Source organism: Sciurus vulgaris (assembly GCF_902686455.1).
Source record: "Sciurus vulgaris genome assembly, chromosome: 12".
Classification (NCBI taxonomy): domain Eukaryota; kingdom Metazoa; phylum Chordata; class Mammalia; order Rodentia; family Sciuridae; genus Sciurus; species Sciurus vulgaris.
This window is the reverse complement of record NC_136473.1, coordinates 80,415,363-80,436,664: the sequence shown is the minus strand read 5'-3', so window position 1 is coordinate 80,436,664 and position 21,302 is coordinate 80,415,363. Positions and strand designations below refer to the sequence as shown.

General features: G+C 47.2%; 2 protein-coding genes across 2 annotated transcripts; both read right to left on the bottom strand.

Annotated features, from left to right (window-relative positions):
* Positions 1 to 1,879: 1,879 nt before the first annotated feature.
* CHIT1 (chitinase 1) lies at positions 1,880 to 20,116 on the bottom strand (the record flags this gene model as incomplete). Its single annotated transcript, XM_079107296.1, is given in 18 exon segments — positions 1,880 to 4,032; positions 4,036 to 4,043; positions 11,904 to 11,945; positions 11,948 to 12,026; positions 13,230 to 13,337; positions 13,766 to 13,779; positions 13,782 to 13,820; positions 13,823 to 13,949; positions 16,295 to 16,327; positions 16,331 to 16,403; positions 17,119 to 17,204; positions 17,208 to 17,243; positions 17,461 to 17,585; positions 17,588 to 17,605; positions 17,608 to 17,624; positions 19,113 to 19,286; positions 19,692 to 19,840; positions 20,090 to 20,116. Coding segments are annotated over 18 exon segments (1,389 nt in total). The 3' UTR covers positions 1,880 to 3,798.
* LOC306642018 (sodium/potassium-transporting ATPase subunit beta-3-like) lies at positions 4,826 to 6,260 on the bottom strand. The gene is given in 2 exon segments (XM_079107378.1): positions 4,826 to 6,071; positions 6,073 to 6,260. Coding segments are annotated over 2 exon segments (837 nt in total). The 5' UTR covers positions 6,147 to 6,260; the 3' UTR covers positions 4,826 to 5,308.
* Positions 20,117 to 21,302: the final 1,186 nt, after the last annotated feature.

The window sequence follows — 21,302 nt, the reverse complement described above, 5'->3', positions numbered from 1 at the left end:
GGCCAAACTATGAGATTAGATGTTATAGAGGACTAGACCTGTAGCAGAAAAGAGGGTGCAAGGGCAGATTAATGGAGACCATGGGGGCCTGGCAGGTCCTGGCTCCACTGCGGGCTTGGTGTCTGCATGTTTGATCTCACAGGATTGACGTCAATGACATGTTAATGTGCACACGGATGCATGGCCAGGCCCAGCAGAAACACCCAATGTACACGGTCTGAGGAGATAAACAAAATGAATACAACCTTAACTCGGGAGGAAAAGCCAGCCCTGTTCTGGAAAGGGCTCTGGGCTTGGGTCTCATCTACACCAGCAACTCAATCCTGCTTTGCCAGATATTGCCCATTTAACTGGAGGGAAATGAGATAATGATACTTACTTTGTAGGGACACAGTGAGGATTAAATTACATGGATTCATTCATTGACTACTCACTCAGCAAATATTTATTGCATGCCAAATAATGCCTAGCATGGTCTCTGGTCATGCAAGAAATGTTTATTTCCTAATGACTGGACATTAACATCAAGAGGGCAAATGATACTCAGCAGAAAGGCTTGGGAAAGTAGTAATCTTCTCACAAAATGGTACTTAAGTCTGGAAATCCTCTAACCTGGGTACAGAACCAATTTCTGCTCCTGAGGATAAAAGAAGAAAAAAATCTGAAAGTGAATGGTTCAATTTTTATTGAGCTTCAAATGTGTCATGGAAGGAAAAAACCAATTAAGATGTTGTCCTTGCCCTTAGGAGCTTGAAGTTGGGGGAAGATTCTAGCATGCACTTAGATAACTGCAGTAGCAGAGGTGAGTGAGCTGGCCCAGCGCTGCAGGTGGTGGGGAAGCAGCCATTGAGTCCGGGGCATGTGGGGTTGTGTCCTGCAGGAGGCAACCCATGTGCTGACTCTTTGAAGGTGACTAAAGGAAGTCTGGTACAGAAAGGAAGAACAGAAAAGGCAGATGCTCAAGCAGGACATGGGACCCCCTGGGACACGCCCACCACATAGGATATGGCTATGATGTATGGTGGTTTCCAAGCAGCAGCCTGGAGCAGATGAGAGTCTTGAAATGGACCATGCAGAACCCTGGGCACCAGGGCACGGCAGAGGCCAGAGCAGTCACCAAAGTTGACTCTGAAGGCAAAGTCATACTGGCCAGGAGCAGTGGCCCAGGGGCCCTGAACTCAGTTGCTATTACTAAAAGGCCACTGATCAGGTGGGAACTGAGGCAACAGATGACTTGAGGGACAGGGGACAAGCATGTTCTGGGAGACGTGCATGGGGCCATGATCAGTCACTGGACTGTAGGAGGGACTGGGGGGCATTTAGAAGAGAAGATCAAGGCAGGAACTCTGTCCCATAAGCTCAGTCAACCAGGGAAGAAGAGTCCCCAGGCTCAGCCCTGAGAACCCAAGCCCCGAACAGTGTGGGGGAGCCTTCCCTGGTGAGACGCCCCCTGAGGGTGCTTTGGAGGCCGTGTGCCACGGTTCCCCACCTCCCTCCTTTCACTCTTTACCTCTTTATTGTCAGTGTTCCCCTCAGTAGCATGGCAGTCCCAGGAAAGCCCCCGAATCTCGTCTAGCTTGTCCACCAGACACCAGGTGGACATATCACAGACACGGACTGTGCTGAGGACACTGAGCCACAGCAGGAAGACCCAAGGGCCTGGTGGGGCCCAGAGGCTGTGTTGGAGGCAGAAGGGATATAGTCCAGCACGAATGGCTTTTAGGGTGCAGTCACTGTTCCTATCCAGGAGGACTCATTCAGAAAATGAGGTGGGCCAGACTCGCAGGGTGACAGCAGCACCTGGGCGGGGGGGGGGGGGGGGGTGTCCCACGTGAGGAGCCAGCATGGCCGAGCTCCATGCTGGGACGCCAGGGGACTGCATTGGGGTGTGGGAACTTTATTCTTTGGGCTGGGGAGAAGCTGCTGGTAGTTTTTAAGCAAGGAAAGTGACAGGACTGGATCCCTAATTTAGAAAGAGTCAGCTGATTGCATGTGCAGGCTGGACTGGAGAAGGGAGGATCAGGAAGCGGAGAGTATGTGGAGAAGTCATGTCTAGGGGAAAGGTGACCTGCTGGGGACTGTGAGCTTGGGGAGGAGCAGGCACTGTGGACAATACGTCCTGAGGCTAAAACTAGAACAGATGAGCGTTAGTATGCAGGGGGACGTTGGCTAACTGGATAATTGTAAAGGCCACATTCTGCTAGACTGTACTGAAATCTTGACCTATCCAGCTCTTAGAAGGCAAAGGAAGGGCCCAGAGGGGAAGAGGGAGCACGGGCCACCCATCAGGCACACAGTACTCCTTATCCTCATGGCCATCCTGGGAGGAGGAGCAGCCCCATCTGACTGAGGGGATTTCTTTGCCTACAGCCACAGGCTTCAGCAGCCAGAAGTCTCCCCTGTGCCTCCCTGGGCTCAGGCACGTCCCCATAAAGAAACCTTCCCCTGGACTTTATTGGGAATAGCTAGAGAGCTCTTGTTGGGATGGAGATGTGGTCTGTCCCCTTCTAGTTGAGAACTGAGAGGACAGGAATGGTTGCAGAACAGGTTGCTCTGGTCTGCAGGAGAGCAGGTGTAGAGGCTCCATGGCAGGCAGGGCAGAGGAGTGGAGAAGGCCTTGTCAGGGCCATCTAGTGCTGGGTGCACTCAAGGGAAGGGCTTGGTCACCCCCCTCTCTCAGCTGTGCACATGTGCCCCACCCCAAAACCAGCTTTGGGAGAGAGAATGACAGCTGGACCATTAGGTTATGTGCAATTATTCCTCAAATAAAATGACCAAGGTACAACCCAAAGATGCAAGGGGTATTTAGGTTACTCTTTAATCAGGGATACTGTGTGCACATGCTCTTCTGGCCTGTTTTGGCCCCTTTGAGGCCTTGGTTCTGGACTCAGAACAGGTTAGAATCAGTCTTCAGTTTAAATACCTGCGCAGCGAGGATAAAAATTACTCTTGTGTCATCTAACGAAAGGGAGCAGTAGATGCGATAAGACATGCAAAGGGTCCCCCAGAGGCTTTATCTCAAAGCCAGCCCTTGGTACTGGGAGTCTGAATTCATCCTGTAATGCCAAGTGGCTGAAGCAGGGCACTTAAGCTGCGAAAAGCTCTTCTCTTCTGCCATCTAGTGTTTATCTTGGGAATAACATCTCAGTGGAGGTCAGCAGGAAAAGTGCCTTTCTCCAAAGACTTATGAACCAAAGACCAAAAGATCATTCAGCCTGGCTGAATCTACATATGTATATTTCCTGACCTTTTATTCTCATAAATTGTCATGTCTCTGTAGGATGGCCAAGCCATATTAGTTGTCTTCCCAGTTTTGAACCAAAGTGTGATTAAATTAATCTTTCCTTTTTATACTTTTTTCTCTTATTTCTGATGTAGGGGGGTGACAGAATCCAGTTAGTTTGAACCCCAGCAGCCTCTGACCTCAGCTCTGGTAACAGGGTAACAGAAGGTGGGTTCATGGAGGTGAAACCTCGCACATCCTGAATGGGCCGCCTTCCCACCGGGTTCTGACCTGTGCTTGCTTTATGCCACCCTCCCCTCTGGCTTCCCCAGAGCAGTTTTTGTGTCAACAGTTGGCTTTAAGAGCCACATCTAGGGAGAGAGGGCTGCAAACAAAAACTTTATTTTGCATGTAAAAGACACAGTCCAGGATTCTCAGGAAAAAGAAGCCAAGACGGAGACCAGGAAGCCTGGTTATGGAAAGACCCCAGGGAGGCCCTAGGAAAGGTGGGGAGGCAGGTTGTGGTGTGAACCCAGGCCCCAGCTTTGGGGTGGCACTGGAGGGTCCCTGGGGACTCATTTCCAGGTGCAGCACTCGCAGGAGGCACTGAACACCATGCCTGGGGGGCAGCTTTGCTGGAACTGCTGCCCCCCGGCACAACCATAGTAGCTGGACAGATTCTGAGGAGTGGGGTAGAGCCCGTTGGATTTGCCCTGGCAGAAGCTGTCTTTTCCAAGACTGGGACTCCGCTTAGGTTCAAAGGGATGACTCGGTGCAAGAACTCCAGGCTCTGGGGACCCTGAAGGCACCTATGGAAGACCTGGGAAGACAATGAAGCCCAGCCAAAATTCAGTTAAAAAATCTCAAACCCACAGGTGGAGCACACAGGCAGCCACTATAGGAGCCCAGCACCCCCCCCCCCCCCCACAAGCAGAGCACAGACACACCTTGGGCTGGGCACAGCTCACCAGACAACACCTGGCCTATGCATGGAATGGCAGTCAGTGACCATATACCGCTGCAAAGGCCAACCATATACTGGCAAGGGGCACTGGGAGTCCCACACAGCAGCTGAGTGCAGACTTCCCTCTTTTTTTTTTTTTTTTTTTTGCGTGTTCGCAGAGCTTTATTCTTTTTTTTTATTATTGTAAACAAATGGGATACATGTTGTTTCTCTGTTTGTACATGCAGTCAAGGCATACCATTTGTGTAATCATAAATTTACATAGGGCAATGTTGTTTGATTCATTCTGTTATTTTTTCCCTTCCCCCCTCCCCTCCCACCCCTCTTTTCCCTCTATACAGTCCTTCCTTCCTCCATTCTTACCACCCTCCTTATCCCTAACCCTAAACCTAACCCTAACCCTAACGCTAACCCCTCCCACCCCCCATTATATGCCCTCATCCGCTTATCAGCGAGATCATTCGTCCTTTAGTTTTTTGAGATTGGCTTATCTCACTTAGCCTGATATTCTCCAATTTCATCCATTTGCCTGCAAATGCCATAATTTTATCATTCTTCATGGCGGAGTAATGTTCCATTGTATATATATGCCACAGTTTCTTTTTTTTTCTTTTTTTTTTTTTAACATTTTTAGATCCACTTTTATTTTCTTTTTTTCCTTCTCACATACAGAATTTCTCCACACATTGCTTGTAGCTATAAAGTCACTTGATGTTGGCCAGGTACCATTTTATCCCTAAAAACTTTGTTGTCATTAAAATATGACAGTTAACCAGTGTTAAATCCATAAAATATTTACATAGCACAGCACATTAAGCTTTAGACACTTGGCAATTAAACCACATAAAAAGAGGGCAAGACCCCATCCTACGTGTTTGGAATCGGTGTTCACTGGTCCCTATCAGGCGACTGTACACTGGTTCAAGGGCAGCAGAGGCAACGGGCAGTTACTTCAGAGGACACTGAACACTATGATCTGGAATCACGTTACGATGTTACCCAGTGTCATGTACCACACACCTTCTCCAAGGCGGTCTCGTAATTCTAGAATGGCAGGTCCAGCTGATGCAAAATGAAGACAGACAACACAACATTTATTCTGTGGAGACATCCTACGCATACTATGCACGTGCTGTAATTTTGAACACAACTCGTCCCAAAAACTTGTCATGATCATTCTCGTTTTTTAGGTTGGGTGAACCATCAATTTTGCACTCAACTCTTACTTCATTCCTGGTATTATTAGATCCAAAGACGACCTGGACAGCAACTAATGGCTGCAGATATCCCACGTGCAGTTTTTTCCCATAATATGGAAAGTACTTTAAGTCTATAACTCCAAGATTAGGATACGTTTCTACAGTTGCTATGTTTTTATCCTTTGGAACACATTCTATCCTTGGATCTCCTTCAGGCTTTAATCCAATTATTCTGTTCATTTTTACAAGAATACAAGGTTTTCCTTTGGAATAGCCAAAATCAGGATCATCTATACCATTGCATTCCTGAAGTAAGGCAAGAGGAAACTGACATGCAGCATAAACTGGACCCTTCTGTTCAAAAAGTACTCCATCAGGACAGGCTCTGAGGTTATTCTGTTTTTCTACAGAATATGATTTTAGAAACTTCGTAAGGTCTTTAACGTACCCTTCATAGGAACTTGGATCTGATACACTAAATGTATATTCCAATGCAGTCACTGGTTTTGGAAAAACCATAAGTCCTGGACTAGGAATCTGGTCACGATATTTTGGAACCTCATCGTTCAGAGTCTGAAGCATAACCCACATAGTGAATGTGAAGAGTGCAGCCAAGAACCCATAAAAAACTAGGTAGAAGAGCAAGATCAATCCCCAGCTCTTGGCGGTGCGCCCCAGGAACTCTGGTGGTCGGGTTGTAGATGAAGAGCTTCCACTCGGCCAGGCTCTGGTTGAAGGACTTCTTCTCATTCTTCGTCATGGTGGGTGTGCGGACGGCGGGGGGAGCGGCGGCCGCGGGGGTGCAGGCGGCGAGGAGCGCGGAGGCGCATCCCGGCTCTAGCGGCGCAGCCCGGCGACGGCGGCGGCGGCGGAGGGCGGCACAGCCGAGGACAGCTCCTCCTCACCGGGAGCACTCGAGCCGACTGCGCCCCGCCGGCCGGGCGGCCGCTCGGGCCGCGGGAACCTATGCCACAGTTTCTTTATCCACTCATCAACTGAAGGGCATCTAGGTTGGTTCCACAATCTGGCTATGGTGAATTGAGCAGCTATGAACATTGATGTGGCTGTATCTCTGTAGCATGCTGATTTTAAGTCCTTTGGGTACAGGCCAAGGAGTGGGATAGCTGGGTCAAATGGTGGTTCCATTCCAAGCTTTCTGAGGAATCTCCATACTGCTTTCCAGAGTGGCTGCACTAATTTGCAGCCCCACCAGCAATGTATGAGTGTACCTTTTCCCCCACATCCTCGCCAACACCTATTGTTGCTTGTGTTCTTGATAATTGCCATTCTAATTGGAGTGAGATGGAATCTTAGGGTAGTTTTGATTTGCATTTCTCTTATTACTAGAGATGTTGAACATTTTTTCATATATCTGTTGATTGCTTGTACATCTTCTTCTGTGAAGTGTCTGTTCATTTCCTTAGCCCATTTGTTGATTGGATTATTTGTATTCTTGGTGTAGAGTTTTTTGAGTTCTTTATAGATTCTGGAAATTAGCGCTCTATCTGAAGTATGAGTGGCAAAGATATTCTCCCACTCTGTAGACTCTCTCTTCGCATTACTGACAGTTTCCTTTGCTGAGAGAAAGCTTTTTAGTTTGAATCTATCCCAGTGGTTGATTCTTGCTTTTATTTCTTGTGCTATGGGAGTCCTGTTAAGGAAGTCTGATCCTAAGCCAACAAGTTTAAGATTTGGACCTACTTTTTCTTCTATAAGATGCAGGGTCTCTGGTCTGATTCCGAGGTCCTTGATCCATTGTGAGTTGAGTTTTGAGCAGGGTGAGAGATAGGGGTTTAATTTCATTCTATTGCATATGGTTTTCCAGTTTTCCCAGCACCATTTGTGGAAGAGGCTATCTTTTCTCCATTGCATATTTTTGGCCACTTTGTCTAGTATGAGAAAATTGTATTTATTTGGGTTTGTGTCCATGTCCTCTATTCTGTACCATTGATCTACCTGTCTATTTTGGTACCAATACCATGCCGTTTTTGTTACTATTGCTTTGTAATAGAGTTGAAGATCTGGTATTGTGATACCCCCTGCTTCGCTCTTTCTACTGAGGATTGCTTTAGCTATTCTGGGTTTCTTATTCTTCCAGATGAATTTCATAATTGCTTGCTCTATTTCTGTAAGGTACATCATTGGGATTTTAATTGGAATTGCATTGAATCTGTATAGCACTTTAGGTAGTATGGCCATTTTGACAATATTAATTCTGCCTATCCAAGAATATGGGAGATCTTTCCATCTTCTAAGGTTTTCTTTAATTTCTTTCTTTAGTGTTCTGTAGTTCTCATTGTAGACGTCTTTCACCTCTTTTGTGAGATTGATTCCCAATTATTTTATTTTTTTCGATGCTATTGTGAATGGGGTAGTTTTCCTAATTTCTCTTTCTGAAGATTCATCACTTATGTATAAAAATGCATTGGATTTATGAGCATTGATCTTGTAACCTGCTACTTTACTGAATTCACTTATGAGTTCTAAAAGTTTTCTGGTGGAATTTCCAGGTTCCTCTAAATATATAATCATGTCATCAGCGAACAGGGATAGTTTGAGTTCTTCTTTTCCAATTTGTATCCCTTTAATTTCTTTGGTTTGTCTAATTGCTCTGGCTAGAGTTTCAAGGACGATGTTCAATAGAAGTGGTGAAAGAGGGCATCCCTGCCTTGTTCCAGTTTTTAGGGAGAATGCTTTCAGTTTTTCACCATTTAGAATGATATTGGCCATGGGCTTAGCGTAGATGGCCTTCACAATGTTAAGGAATGTTCCCACTACCCCAATTTTCTCTAGTGTTTTGAGCATGACGGGATGCTGTATTTTATCGAATGCTTTTTCTGCATCTATTGAAATAATCATGTGATTCTTAACTTTAAGTCTGTTGATACGGTGAATGACATTTATTGATTTCTGGATGTTGAACCAACCTTGCATCCCTGGGATAAAACCCACTTGATTGTGGTGCACTATCTTTTTAATATATTTTTGTATGCGATTTGCTAAAATTTTGTTGAGAATTTTTGCATTGATGTTCATTAAGGATATTGGTCTGAAATTTTCTTTCCTCGATGTGTCTCTGTCTGGTTTAGGTATCAGGGTGATATTGGCTTCATAGAATGAGTTTGGGAGGGTTCCCTCCTCTTCTATTTCATGGAATACTTTGAGGAGTATTGAAATGAGCTCTTCTTTAAAGGTTTTGTAGAACTCGGCTGAGAACCCATCTGGTCCCGGACTTCTCTTTATTGGTAGGCTTTTGATGACCTCTTCTATTTCATCGCTTGAAATTGATTTATTAAAGTTTTGTATGTCCTCCTCGTTCAGTTCAGGTAATACATATGTCTCTAGAAATTTGTTGATGTCTTCGAGGTTTTCCGTTTTGTTGGAGTATAGATTTTCAAAATAGCTTCTAATTATGTTTTGTATTTCACTCATGTCTGTTGTGATATTTCCTTGTTCATTCCGAATTTTAGTAACTTGAGTTTTCTCCCTCTTTCTCTTTGTTAGTGTGGCTAAGGGTTTATCAATTTTGTTTATTTTTTCAAAGAACCAACTTTTTATTTTGTTAATTTTCCCGATTGTTTCTTTTGTTTCAATTTTTTGATTTTGGCTCTGATTTTAACTATTTCCTGTCTTCTACTACTTTTGGTGTTGGTCTGCTCTTCTTTTTCTAGGGCTTTGAGCTGTAGTGTTAATTCGCTTATTTGTTGATTTCTACTTCTTTTGTTGAATGCACCCCATGAAATAAATCTTTCTCTAAGTACTGCTTTCATAGTGTCCCATAGATTTTGATATGATGTGTCTTTGTTCTCATTTACTTCTAAGAATTTTTTAATTTCCCTCCTGATGTCTTCTGTTATCCATTCATCATATAATAGTGTATTATTTAATCTCCAGGTATTGGAGAAGTTTCTGTTTTTTATTCTGTCATTTATTTTTAATTTCAATCCATTATGATCTGATAGAGTACAAGGTAATATCTCTATCTTCTTATATTTGCTAACAGTAGCTTTGTGGCATAAAATATGGTCTATTTTAGAGAAGGATCCATATGCTGCTGAGAAGAAAGTGTATTCGTTCTTTGTTGGATGGTATATTCTATATATGTCTGTTAAGTCTAAATTGTTGATTGTGTTATTGAGATCTATGGTTTCTTTATTCAATTTGTGTTTGGAAGATCCATCCAGTGGTGAGAGAGGTGTGTTAAAATCACCTAGTATTATTGTGTTGTGGTCTATTTGATTTCTGGAATTGAGAAGGATTTGTTTGACGTACACAGATGAGTCAATGTTCGGGGCATAGATATTTATTTGTTATGTCTTGGTGATTTATACTTCCCTTAAGCAGTATGTAATGTCCTTCTTTATCCCATCTGACTAGTTTTGGCTTGAAGTCCACAGTATCTGAAATGAGGTTGGATACTCCAGCTTTTTTTGCTGTGTCCATGTGCATGGTATGTTTTTTCCCATCCTTTCACCTTTAGTCTATGGGTATCTCTTTCTATAAGATGAGTCTTTTGCAGGCAGCATATTATTGGATTTTTCTTTTTAATCCAATCTGCCAGTCTGTGTCTTTTGATCAATGAGTTCAGGCCATTAACATTCAGGGTTATTATTGTGATATGATTTGTATTCCCAGTCATTTGACTCATTTTTGTTTTTTGACATGATTTGTTTTCTCCTTTATTTGGCTATTCCTTTAGGCTAGTTCCTCCCGTTGCTGATTTGCATCGTTGTTTTTCATCTCTTCCTCATGGAATATTTTGCTGAGAATGTTCTGAAATGCCGGCTTTCTTTTTGTAAATTCCTTTAGCTTTTGTTTATCATGGAAGGATCTTATTTCGTCGTCAAACCTGAAAGTAAGTTTTGCTGGGTATAAGATTCTTGGTTGGCATCCGTTTTCTTTCAGGGCTTGGTAAATGTTGTTCCAGGCCCTTCTAGTTTTTAGGGTCTGGATTGAAAAATCTGCTGATATTCTTATTGGTTTCCCCTGAATGTAATTTGATTCTTTTCTCTCACGGCCTTTAAAAGTCTGTCTTTATTTTGAATGTTAGGTAGTTTCATTATAATGTGCCTTGGTGTGGGTCTGTTGTAATTTTGTAATTTGGAGTCCTATAAGCCTCTTGTACTTGGTTTTCCATTTCATTCTTCAGATTTGGGAAATTTTCTGATATTATTTCATTGAATAGATTGTTCATTCCTTTGGTTTGTTTCTCTAAGCCTTCCTCAATCCCAATAATTCTTAAATTTGGCCTTTTCATGATATGCCATAATTCTTGTAAATTCTGTTCATGATTTCTTACCATCTTCTCTGTTTGGTCAACTTTGTTTTCAAGATTAAATATTTTGTCTTCAATGTCTGAGGTTCTGTCTTCCAGGTGTTCTATCCTATTGGTTATGCTTTCTATGGAGTTTTTAACTTGGTTTATTGTTTCCTTCATTTCAAGGATTTCTGTTTGTTTTTTGTTTTTTTTCAGTTTCTCTAACTCTTTATTGAAATGATCTCTTGCTTCCTGTATTTGCTCTTTTAACTGTTGATTGGTGCAATCATTTAATGCCTGCATTTGCTCTTTCATCTCCTCCTTCAATGCCTGCATTTGCTCTTTCATCTCCTCGTTTGCTTCCCTGATTGTTTTAATTATGTACATTCTGAACTCCCTTTCTGACATTTCTTCTGTTGTGCTGTCATTGGGTTTTATTGATATAGTATCTAGGTTTGTTTGGGACATTTTCTTCCCTTGTTTTCTCATATTGGTCAGATGTCAGTGGGACTCTGAGATATTGCAGATTTCCTCTATTGGCTTATAATGTCCCTGTAGATTTCCAGTGTATCACCTCCCAGCCTTCAGTAGCCAAAAGTCTTGGAGAAACTTGATAATGCAGTGCTTCTGAAGAAAGCTGCCCCTAGCCCGCTACTGGTTCCAGGGCTTGGAGCTGGCTCTGTGTGGAAAGGCTCTCACTGGGCGGTCTGCTCTAAGAAGCTGGCTGTGTGGGAGGAACCCACCACCGGAGTGCGCAGGGCTACCTGAGGAAGACTCTAGCTGCCTTACCCTGCTCTGATAAGCCACCCCTATCCGGGCCTGCCGCCCAGGCTGAGCTTCACCCGGTGGGGGAGACTCACCCCGTGGCTCTATTTTAGTCTGAGTCTCTCAATGCCCCCCCTTCTTGAATCCTGGGTTCTGGAGTGACTGGAGATGCAGTCACCCTCTAGTCCGCCATCTTGGATCACCCAGACTTCCCTCTTGACAAGAGAAGAGCAAGGCCCTCTGAGGGCCTGTGGAGGGAAGCCTGGTGACAAGACCCTGCCAGGCAGTGGCACAGCAAGGAAGAGAAGAGGAGGGAGAGTATGAAAAGAAAATCCTTTCAGCAGTTTCCTCGGCTCCAGGGTTGCATGAACTATGCAAAATCACCATGTTAGGGCCCCGTCATTTTTCTCAGGAGGGCCCTGCACCTGTAGTTTGAGATGCGAGGGTTTGTGATCCACTCCGAATTCCCCCTCTGGTCCCTGACCCTTTACTTACTCAGCTCCCGCCACAGTGCCTGGATGAGGGGTATGGGACCTGGTTGCGGAAGGAGCCCACGACGTCATCCAAGTCCAAGGCCCAGACCAGGGCCCCCAGTTCCTTCTGCTTCAGATAGCTGACCTGTGCTGGGGGGATGGGAGTACAGAGCCTGGCCAGGCCAGCCCCAGAGCCCAGGCTCCTCATCCGGACCGGGCCTTTGCGCCCAGGACCCTCAGCCCTATGGGCAGTGGGGGTTCTGAAGATGGCCCTGGAAGAGAGCCTGGGTACTGAGTCCTGACCCTACTGGGCATGGGCATGGCCTGGGCGGGGCTGGGGGCAGGGGTGAGGAGTGGCGAGGTGGCGGCGGGGCCTCAGTGCCTTGGTCATTTCTGGGCTGAGCGCCTGGCTGTGGTGTATTCAGCTTCCCAAAAGGTCTGCATGGAGTTTGGCTTCCCAGTCTTCCTATCTTTGCCCTCCCTGAGGTTCCTGAAGGAGCACAGGATGGCTGGCTTCTCTCAGAGAGGGCTTCCCTATCCCCTAGCCCAGCCAGGGGGCATGGTGCTCACCCCTGGAGTGCGGCTGGGGCTGGTCTGGACCCTTGCCAGCCCCATCTCACTCTCTACCGCCTTCCTTCTGCCCCCAGCCCTGCTCAGGCTCCGGCTGCAGGGCCACACCTCATTCTCAGAGTCGGTCCTCCCTGCCCTTCTCAGCCATGGCTTTGCTTGTGTGGTGTCCCGAAAGAATGCCTGCCTTGTCTATGTCAGGACTTGTCTCCCAGCACTGCCACCACATCCCTTCTGCCATCTGTGACCCACTGCACCACACTCCCCCCTGGATTCTCCCAGAGTACTCTGTCTATACTTCTGGAAGAATTTGCTGCTGTCAACCCTACAGGATGATTGATGTGGGATATGCAGACAAGCACAGTGTCCCTCTTCAGGAACTCACGATCCCATGATGAAGGCAGACTTGGAAACGAAGCTGGGTCCTATAAGTAACCAAGGTGATTTGAACATGCTCCACCTGTTGCCACTGCACTAAATAAAATCATAGGCCTCACTACGCATATATCCCCGCTCCATGTGTCTGTAGAATTTGCTTGTATTTAATAAAATATAAATCGTTTGAAGGGAGCTGATAGATAGAGGGCAATTTTTTTCACTGTGTCTTTTCTTAATCAGTAGATGGTAAAGGCACAAAATGCTATCACATAGGGATTTGTGAAAATGCTGGGACATTGACGAGGAGACTCGTCCTTTAAGAAGTTCTAGATGTTGTCATATGATATTACTGATTATTGGGTCTGCCCAGGACATCCCCGCTTCCAGCGGAGCTAGGCCTCACCTTGGCTTTGAAACTCTCCACAGCATCAAAACCCACCCACTGGTTATCTTGGGAGATGTAGGGCACCTTCTGGTCCCCGATTCTATGCTCCCTCTTCCAGGAACACACCTGTAGGCAGTGCTGGGAAGGAGGAGGGAGACCCTGGCAGTGCCTGGAGGAGCCCAGAGATTGGAGCATCCCTGTCAGAGGAATCTCTAGGCTGGGGAACACAGGAGCTTCTAGATTGAGCCACCTAGAAGCATAAATTTAATCCTTTTTTTTTTTTTTTTTTTTTTTTTTTGGCAGTGCTGGGGATTGAACTCAGGGCCTTGTGCTCACCAGGCAAGCACTCTACTGAGCTATATCTCCAGTCTGAATTTAATCTTCTAGCACTTGGACTTAGGGATAAATCAAAGATGGTGGGGAATGGGATAAAATTCACCAGGCCAGATTCTCTGTGCCTGATATCCTCACTCAAACTGTGGGAAAAGAAGCCCTCGAGTTCCCAGACATGCCCCTCCCCCACAAATACTCAGGGTAGCTCTGAATTTTCCCACCTCATAGTAAGCAGAATCCCTCCTTCCTCAGTGAAGGGGCCGGGAACACAAGGCCTGTGGCCGGGGCCTCCACTCCAGTGTCTGACAGGGAGGCCAGGGTGAAGGATCGTCCACAGGTGGACATACCAAGGATCAGTGTGTTGGCAGGGGTCCCCTTCTGCAGCCACAGCTGTACAGCAGCATCCTGGTGGTGGAGAAGAAGGGGCCAGTTAATCTTCTCTGCCTTCAGCCTGGTTCTTGTTGTCTAAGAATGTGAGTTCCCAAGAGGCCAGGAGGGCAGGGACTCCTCAGTTGGAGATTTTAGGGTCTATGGCAGTGTTCCAAACCTGACATCTTTAGATTTTGTCTCAGGCCTTTGACCCCAGTGAGAGAAGCTGCATGGCAGGCAGTCGAAGAACAAGGACTCCGGAGTCAGACCACATTCCCGTCAATATTTATTGATGGCCCACTGTGTGCCAGGCTCTGTTCTAGATGCTTGAGATACATCAGTGAATAAGGCAGGCAGAGACCCCTGCCTTACTCAGCAACTTATTTAAATATAAATAATAAAAACAGCCATTTCTAGGGGCACGGTGTGAACTAAAGGGTATAATGCATGGGCGAGGTGGAGTACGGAGCAGGACGGGGGAGCCATGATGGTCATCATTATCATTCTTGTTCTAGAAGTTCTGCCTGAGCACGAGAGAGGGGCATTGGGGCTGTTTTACTTGTCTCTGTCTCCCCAGGGCCGAGGTCAATGTCTGGCACTGGGATGCTCAAACAGATCAATGGTGTTGCAGCCTCCTCGCCCACCTCTGCACAAGACTGCCCCTCACTCACGAATTACTTGATGTCAAGCAGGTTCCCAATGGAAGCACATTGGTTAAATGATCGATGAAGATTCTTCCCTCAAGCTGAGATCACAGCCCACTTTCCCCAAGAAGCTGCCCTAGGTGACTCCAGGTCTCGTTACTCTGCACCCTCAGCACGTAGGAAATGGAACAGTTTTCACTGTATTGATTTATTTTTCATTTTTTATGGAACCGGGGATTGAACTCAGAGGTGCTTAACCGCTGAACCACATCCCCAGTCCTATTTTGTATTTTATTTAGAGACAAGGTCTCACTGATTTGCTTAGCACCTCGCTTTTGCTGATGTTGGCTTTAAACTCGAGATCCTCCTGCCTCAGCCTCCCGAGTTGCTGGGATTCCAGGCGTGCACCATCACACCTGGCTGGATTTCTTTTTGTTGGTCTACATAGTTTGTCTTTGACAGACCCTACTAATGCAGATGATAGTCTGGTGCAAGTTTGAAAACAACACCCCTCTGGCCAGAAGCAATCCCCAGACACACAGTGTGCCCCATAGAAGGAAGAAAAGGGCCCCCTTCCTGCCTGGCCCCAGGGCATGCAACCTAGAGAACACCATGCTGATGGACTTGGAGCCCACTTGCCTCTCAGCTGAATGCCTATGTGTGCCTCCTCACCATGCTGGGGGCTCCTTAGGGGAACAGCTTCCAAAACCCACACGGTTTTCCAGATGGGGTGAGGTGAGGTCAAACCTGGATACCTGAGTCATCAGCCCACAGCAAAAATAGAGCCACAGGCAAAAATGTCCAGCTCCATCTGACGAGCTGGACAGATGTCAGCTCCCAGACATCTGTGGGCTCCCCCAATTAAAAGGCACTTTAAGGCTTTGTGGTTGTGTTTGTTTTAAGAAAGAGAAATAATATGACTATTCTTAACTTTTAAGATACAAGCCTGGAGCCTGGAGCAGAGGCGCATGCCTGCTACTAGGAAAGCTGAGGCAGGAAGATTGCAAGTTTGAGGCCAAGCAATCTAGTGAGAGCCTGTCTCAGAAGAAAAATAAAAAAGGGCTGGGGTATACTCAGTGGTGGAGGGCCCTGGGTTCAATCCCCAGCCCAGGAAAAAAAGAAAAAGAAAGGAAGGAAGAAGAAAGAAAGAGAGACAGAGAGAGAGAGAAAGAGAGAAAGAAAGAAAGAAAGAAAGAAAGAAAGAAAGAAAGAAAGAAAGAAAGAAGGAAGGAAGGAAGGAAGGAAGGAAGGAAGGAAGGAAGGAAGGAAGGAAGGAAGGAAGGAAGGAAGGAAGGAAGGAAAGAAAGAAAGAAAGGAAGAAAGAGGAAAGAGAGAAGCAAGCTAGGAAGAAAGGAAGGAAGGAAGGAAGGAAGGAAGGAAGGAGAAAGAAAGAAAGAAAAAGGAAGGGAAGGAAGGGAGGGAGGGAAAGAAAACAGGATACACATTGGTTGGGGACTTGAGTTCCAAGGGGGTCTGTCAGTCACTGTGGATGTCATGAACTCCATGGGATCTGCCTACTACCCACCATGATGCTGTGCAGAGGGAGGTTTCCCCTTGGCAGTGGCAGGGAACACGAAAGCAAAACCAAAAAGCAAGCCAACAAGCCATTCTGACTTCTTGGCACCCTCCTGGGTTTTCCTATTTTTCTTTACCACTAGGCCTTGAGGTTCAATGTGCATTGCACTGGGCCTGTCCCAGAGGGAAGCCCTGCCTCATCCCTCCCCTCTGACCACTTACCACGTTGAATTTGGTTGCTGCATTGCTCTCTCCCTACCTCTTGAAGAGGGGGCTGACCCTCTCCCAAGAACCATGGAAGTCGTAAGCCATAAGGTTGATGAAATCCAAGCTCCCTCAGGAGGTGTGGGAAGAGGGGGTGAGGGTGGGGATCAGAGTGGGGACCTCTCTTCTCCCCTCACTAGCTTATGGTGGGGGGAGGGATTTGTGATCAGAGGTGGGGGTGACAGGCTCCCCTGGCTCTGTAGATAGCCATTTACTTTAACCCCTGGGGCCATTTTCATTCCAAGGTGAGGCCCCTACCTCCCCGAACCCTCACCCTCACCCTCAGGCCCTCCCTACTGCAAGTTGGAAAGCTGATACCATTTTGAGATTTTGGCTGGAACTCTAGCTCCGTGGTTTTCAAACTTTAGTGCACATTAAAGTCTGGGGAATCTCACTAAAATGCAGATGCTTGATCAGCAGACCTGGGGTGGGTCTGAGGACCCACAATTCTAACAGGCTCTCAGGTATTGTGGGGTCCAGACCCACAGTGAGGAGCCAGGATCCAGGCTGCTCATTCTTTTGGAGATGCTTAAAGCCTTCATTCTCCACTCCCCGTCCCCCAGGGGCATTTTTCCTTTATGACTGAGTTCCCAAGGAAGAAAGCCAAGATCTCAAAAGAAGGATCTGGAATGGCAGAGTAGCAGCCCAGAGAGTAAGGCCTTCCAGGATACTTTGAGTGTCCCAAAGCCATATCTTGCAGGTGAAGACCTGCTTCATTCCAGGGAAACTCAGTCCACCCCAGAAGACACAGGGTCCAAGAAGCCTATCTGCCCGAGACTCACTGAGTGATTTTGTCCGCCTCATAGTCAGTATCCACATAGCCTTGCCTGCCTGGGACAGCTGTGCTCAAAAGGAGTCGTTCCATCCCCTAAGTCGAGGCTTCCTGCTGGAAGGCCTTGGCGAAGCCCTGCAGGGATAGCTCAGAGTAAATGTGGAGGCAGCGCATGTCCCTCTGGGCCCTGTGGGTGCTCACTCCTGGGAGCTTGAAAACTGACCCGGGGCTAATCTGAGCTCTGCAAATACAGGAAGCATCTGACCCTGAAGGCAGAGCAGCACTCACGAGTTGGGGGACCACCTCTCTGCATCCCCTTGCAGGCTGGGTGACCCTTGCCCACCAGTCATACCTGCACCAGGGCCGTGAGGCGCTCCTCGTCCACAGCAGGGCTCCCCTGGCTTCCTGGGTGCTCCCAGTCAAGGTCAAGGCTGTCAAAGCCATATGTGTGCAGAAACTTGACAGCCGAGTCCACAAGGTCTGCCGATGGTTAGCTATGCCACAATTTCTATGAATCTGTGAGGTGATGGCGGAGGTGTGGGCCTGACAGGGCCAAACAGGAGACCACTGTCCCCCTCAGGAGCAAGCCGGACACCACTCAGGAGGCTGATGTTTCCGTGTCTAAAGCCAGGAGGGGTCTGGAAGGACTGCGTCAGGGGCCATGGGGAGATCTGCTGGCAGGTTATAGGCGTGATTAAGGGAAAGGGACAATAGAATTGCTTCCTACCCCACACGCTGATGTCACTAGGGCACACTGACCTTACTATATACCCTAGCGCTCATGAAGAAGCTTCCATTTCTGAGATGCAGAGGAGAGTAGAAGTGTAGCCAGGTGAGCAAAGCTCCCTGGCAGGTTAACCGATCACCTTTCTTCTAACTAGCCCACATTTGTGGAGTGTTTGGTGCTGTGACTATTACAGTCCAGAGCTCTTTGAAACCCCCAGGCTGCCCCAGGAACCCCTTCTCCACATCTTCCTTCCTCAGCAGCCCCTTAAGGAATCTGTGGACTTTTTGAGGGTCTTAAAGTTCTTTATAATTGATCCTTTTTAAATTTACTTTTATTAATTTGTCATATAACTTAATAGCAGTTTTTAGGTGGGGTCCACATGCCTGTGTGTAGGCCGGGCATGGTGGTGCACGCCTGTAATCCCAGCGGCTCGGGAGGCTGAGGCAGGAGGACCAAAAGTTCAAAGCCAGCCTCAGCAACTTAGCGAGACCCTAAACAACTTAGTGAGACCCTGTCTCTAATAAAATATTTTTAAAAAGGGACTGGGGATGTGGCTCAGTGGTTAAGCACCCCTGAATTCAATCCCCAGTACTGAGAGAGAGAGAGAGAGAGAGAGAGAGAGAGAGAGAGACCCCAGCGTGTCAATGAAATCGCTATACTAGCGTTATTTGGGGAAGATACATTATGACATTCATCTGATTCTCAAGAGGGTTCATGATCCAAAAAAAAGTCTTAGAAAGACTGTTCACAGCTTTTGTAACCAAAAATTCTGAATTTTCTAGGGAAATTCAAGCTCCAATTATTGTCTTCTAATCTTCATAGATTTTCAATAATGTCCCAGAAATGCCAATCATTTGGTACACAAGTTCCGTCTCACAGACTGTCTTTGATATCCAGAGGTGGGACAAAAATTCATCCTCAGATAAGCTAACCCATGTCAGAGCTCAGAAATATACACACTGTATGCTGTCTGGGTCAGCTGGCATCCTCTCTCCCCATTTCAGGGAGGGAAAGACTGAGGCCTAAAAAGGTCTGTGCTGTCTTAGACCTTGTGCTTCTGGCAAGACTGGATCTGTGACAATCCGCAGCCAAATGCACTCCCTCCCCATGGGGCACCAAGAACTCAGAAGGAGAGTTGGTTCCTATAGTCCAACTCCCCGCCACCCCCGTTGGCCACACTTTGGCCTGACCTGACTCCCTGACCAGTGCTCTCTCTGGCCAGTACATCAGGTCCCCTTCCAGAGTCTCTGCCACACAGGTGCCCACAGTCCACTCACTTCTGAGTGCCAAAGTTCCAGCCCCCGATGGCTAGCAGAGTCTTGAGCTTGAGATTTCGGAAAAGACAAGAGATATGTGAAAACTGGCCCCTGTCACCGCTCCAGCTTGCAGGGTTCCCTGGTAGGGATGATGGGGTGGGGACGGACAGGGTGAGGAGTGGGCTGCATGAGTCCCTGGGCACAGAGGCTGTCCTGAGCACTCCAGGGAAAGCTGTGAGTGGGGAAGAGAGGCATCGTCTGGGACTTGATGGCCTCCTATCCAACTGGGGAGACACTAGGAATTCAGGAAGTAAGTAATCAGAGGTCACAGAGAAGCCTTATAAAGTGGACCTGAACTGAAGGATGGATTAATTTGGGGCATTCCCAAGAGGCAGGAAATTCCTGGGAGAGGGAACCTGTTTCTCAATCCAAACCCCACTTGGACCCAAGCTTCAGGATTCCCTAATGCACCTCTACCTCTTCCATATAATTGCAGGAAAGTCCAGAGAGGTCATGTGATTGCCCAAAGCCACACAGCAGGCCCATGGCAGTTGATGCAGGAGGTTTCTGGCCCATCGCCCCTCTTGCCCTGTGGTTCACATCTTCTTCAGGCTGTTGAACACCTGGTAGAGAATCTTGTCATTCCACTCTAAGGAGCGGAGTTGGTGGTTGTTCTTGCCAGCAAAAGCGTAGCTAAGGCGGGTGCACAGGTTGGGGTCTATGTCCCTGGGCAAGAAGAGAGCAGCCCCCTCTCCTTACAGGGCCCGATCGTGAAGTAGTACATCAGTTTTTCAGCAGAGCCTGACCAGTTGGGGCAAAGAAAAGAAAGGACTGTCAGAAGGGACTCTGAGAACAGGACCTTCACCCAGGAGCAAGTGGGTGTATCGATCGGATACGCCCAGAGTGAGGGCCTTGGAAGAGACAGTGCCTGCCTTTGTTTGGGCAGCACCTCACAGTGAGGAAAGCATCTTCTGGCCAGTCTCAGGCCCTCGGGGCACCTGAGTGGACAGGACCATGGCCGCCATCCTCCTCTCACTGTGTGGAAGCTGAGACTCCTGAGCTTAGACCCATCCCAGTCAGCTCACTGCTAAGAGGGAAGTGACTGGCCAGGACCCAAGTCTCCTGATCCCTGACAGCCTTGAAAGTCCCCAGGGTCAGAGCAAGGCCCCAGGGCTGGGGACTAGTGACAGGCTTCTCCTCTGCCATTTATACTCTCCCCTCCAGACAGAAATGCCACAGAAGGTCTGAAATGTCACAGAGGTAGCCCCAGGCAGTCCATGTGAGGCCCTGAGGGAATTAAACATGGCACCTTGATCTGCCAAAGGAAGGGAGGCAGAATTTACCAAACACATTTTGGAATATTGCAGAGTGTTAGTTAAAATGCAAATACGTGGAGTAGCAGAGAGAAAGCCCCCGTTACAGGCAGGGTTTATTTATTTATTTTTTAATGTTTCATTAAAACCATTTGCTTATTTCCCATGGTAGAGAATCTATGTTTATAAACATCACTGTGAAGGTCCTAATGAGCTTATTTTATTCAAGAAAAGACAACTTGTCTCCCTGGCATTCCCTAGAAGGGGAAGACTTTGTAGGGGAGTCTCTGTTCCTAGTGAGGTCTAGCAGGGATGGCCACCTCGGAGGCCAGCCCTATGCTGGGTGGACTAGGACATCAGAAAGCAAGAGTGCTGCTGGGCATGGTGGCACATGTCAGCAACTCAGCAGGCTGAGGAAGGAGGATCGCAAGTTTGAGGCCAACCTTGGCATTTAATGAAATCTTGTCTCAAAATAAAAAAGGACTAGGGGTGTAGTTCAGGGGTAAAGTACCCCTGGGTTCAATCCCTGGGTAGTAAAAAAAAAAGAAAAGAAAAGAAAAAGGAAAGAGAGAGAGAGAGAGAGAGAGACAGAGAGAGAGAGAGAGAGAGAGAGAGAGAGAGAGAGAAAGAAGAAGAAGAAGAAGGAGGAGGAGGAGGAGGAGGAGGAGGAGGGAGGAGGCGAAGGAGAAGGAGAAGGATGAGAAGAAGAAGAAGAAGAAGAAGAAGAAGAGGAGGAGGAGGAGGAGGAGGGAGGAAGAAGAAGGAGGAGGAGGAAGGGGTGCCTGTCTTCATTCCTTCATCTGCCAAAGGACATCTTTTCTTTGGACTCAGGCCCCTCTGAAATGACTCTGAAGTCCTTCCTGTTCTGAGCTGCAGGATGCACGGTTGTATGGGGATC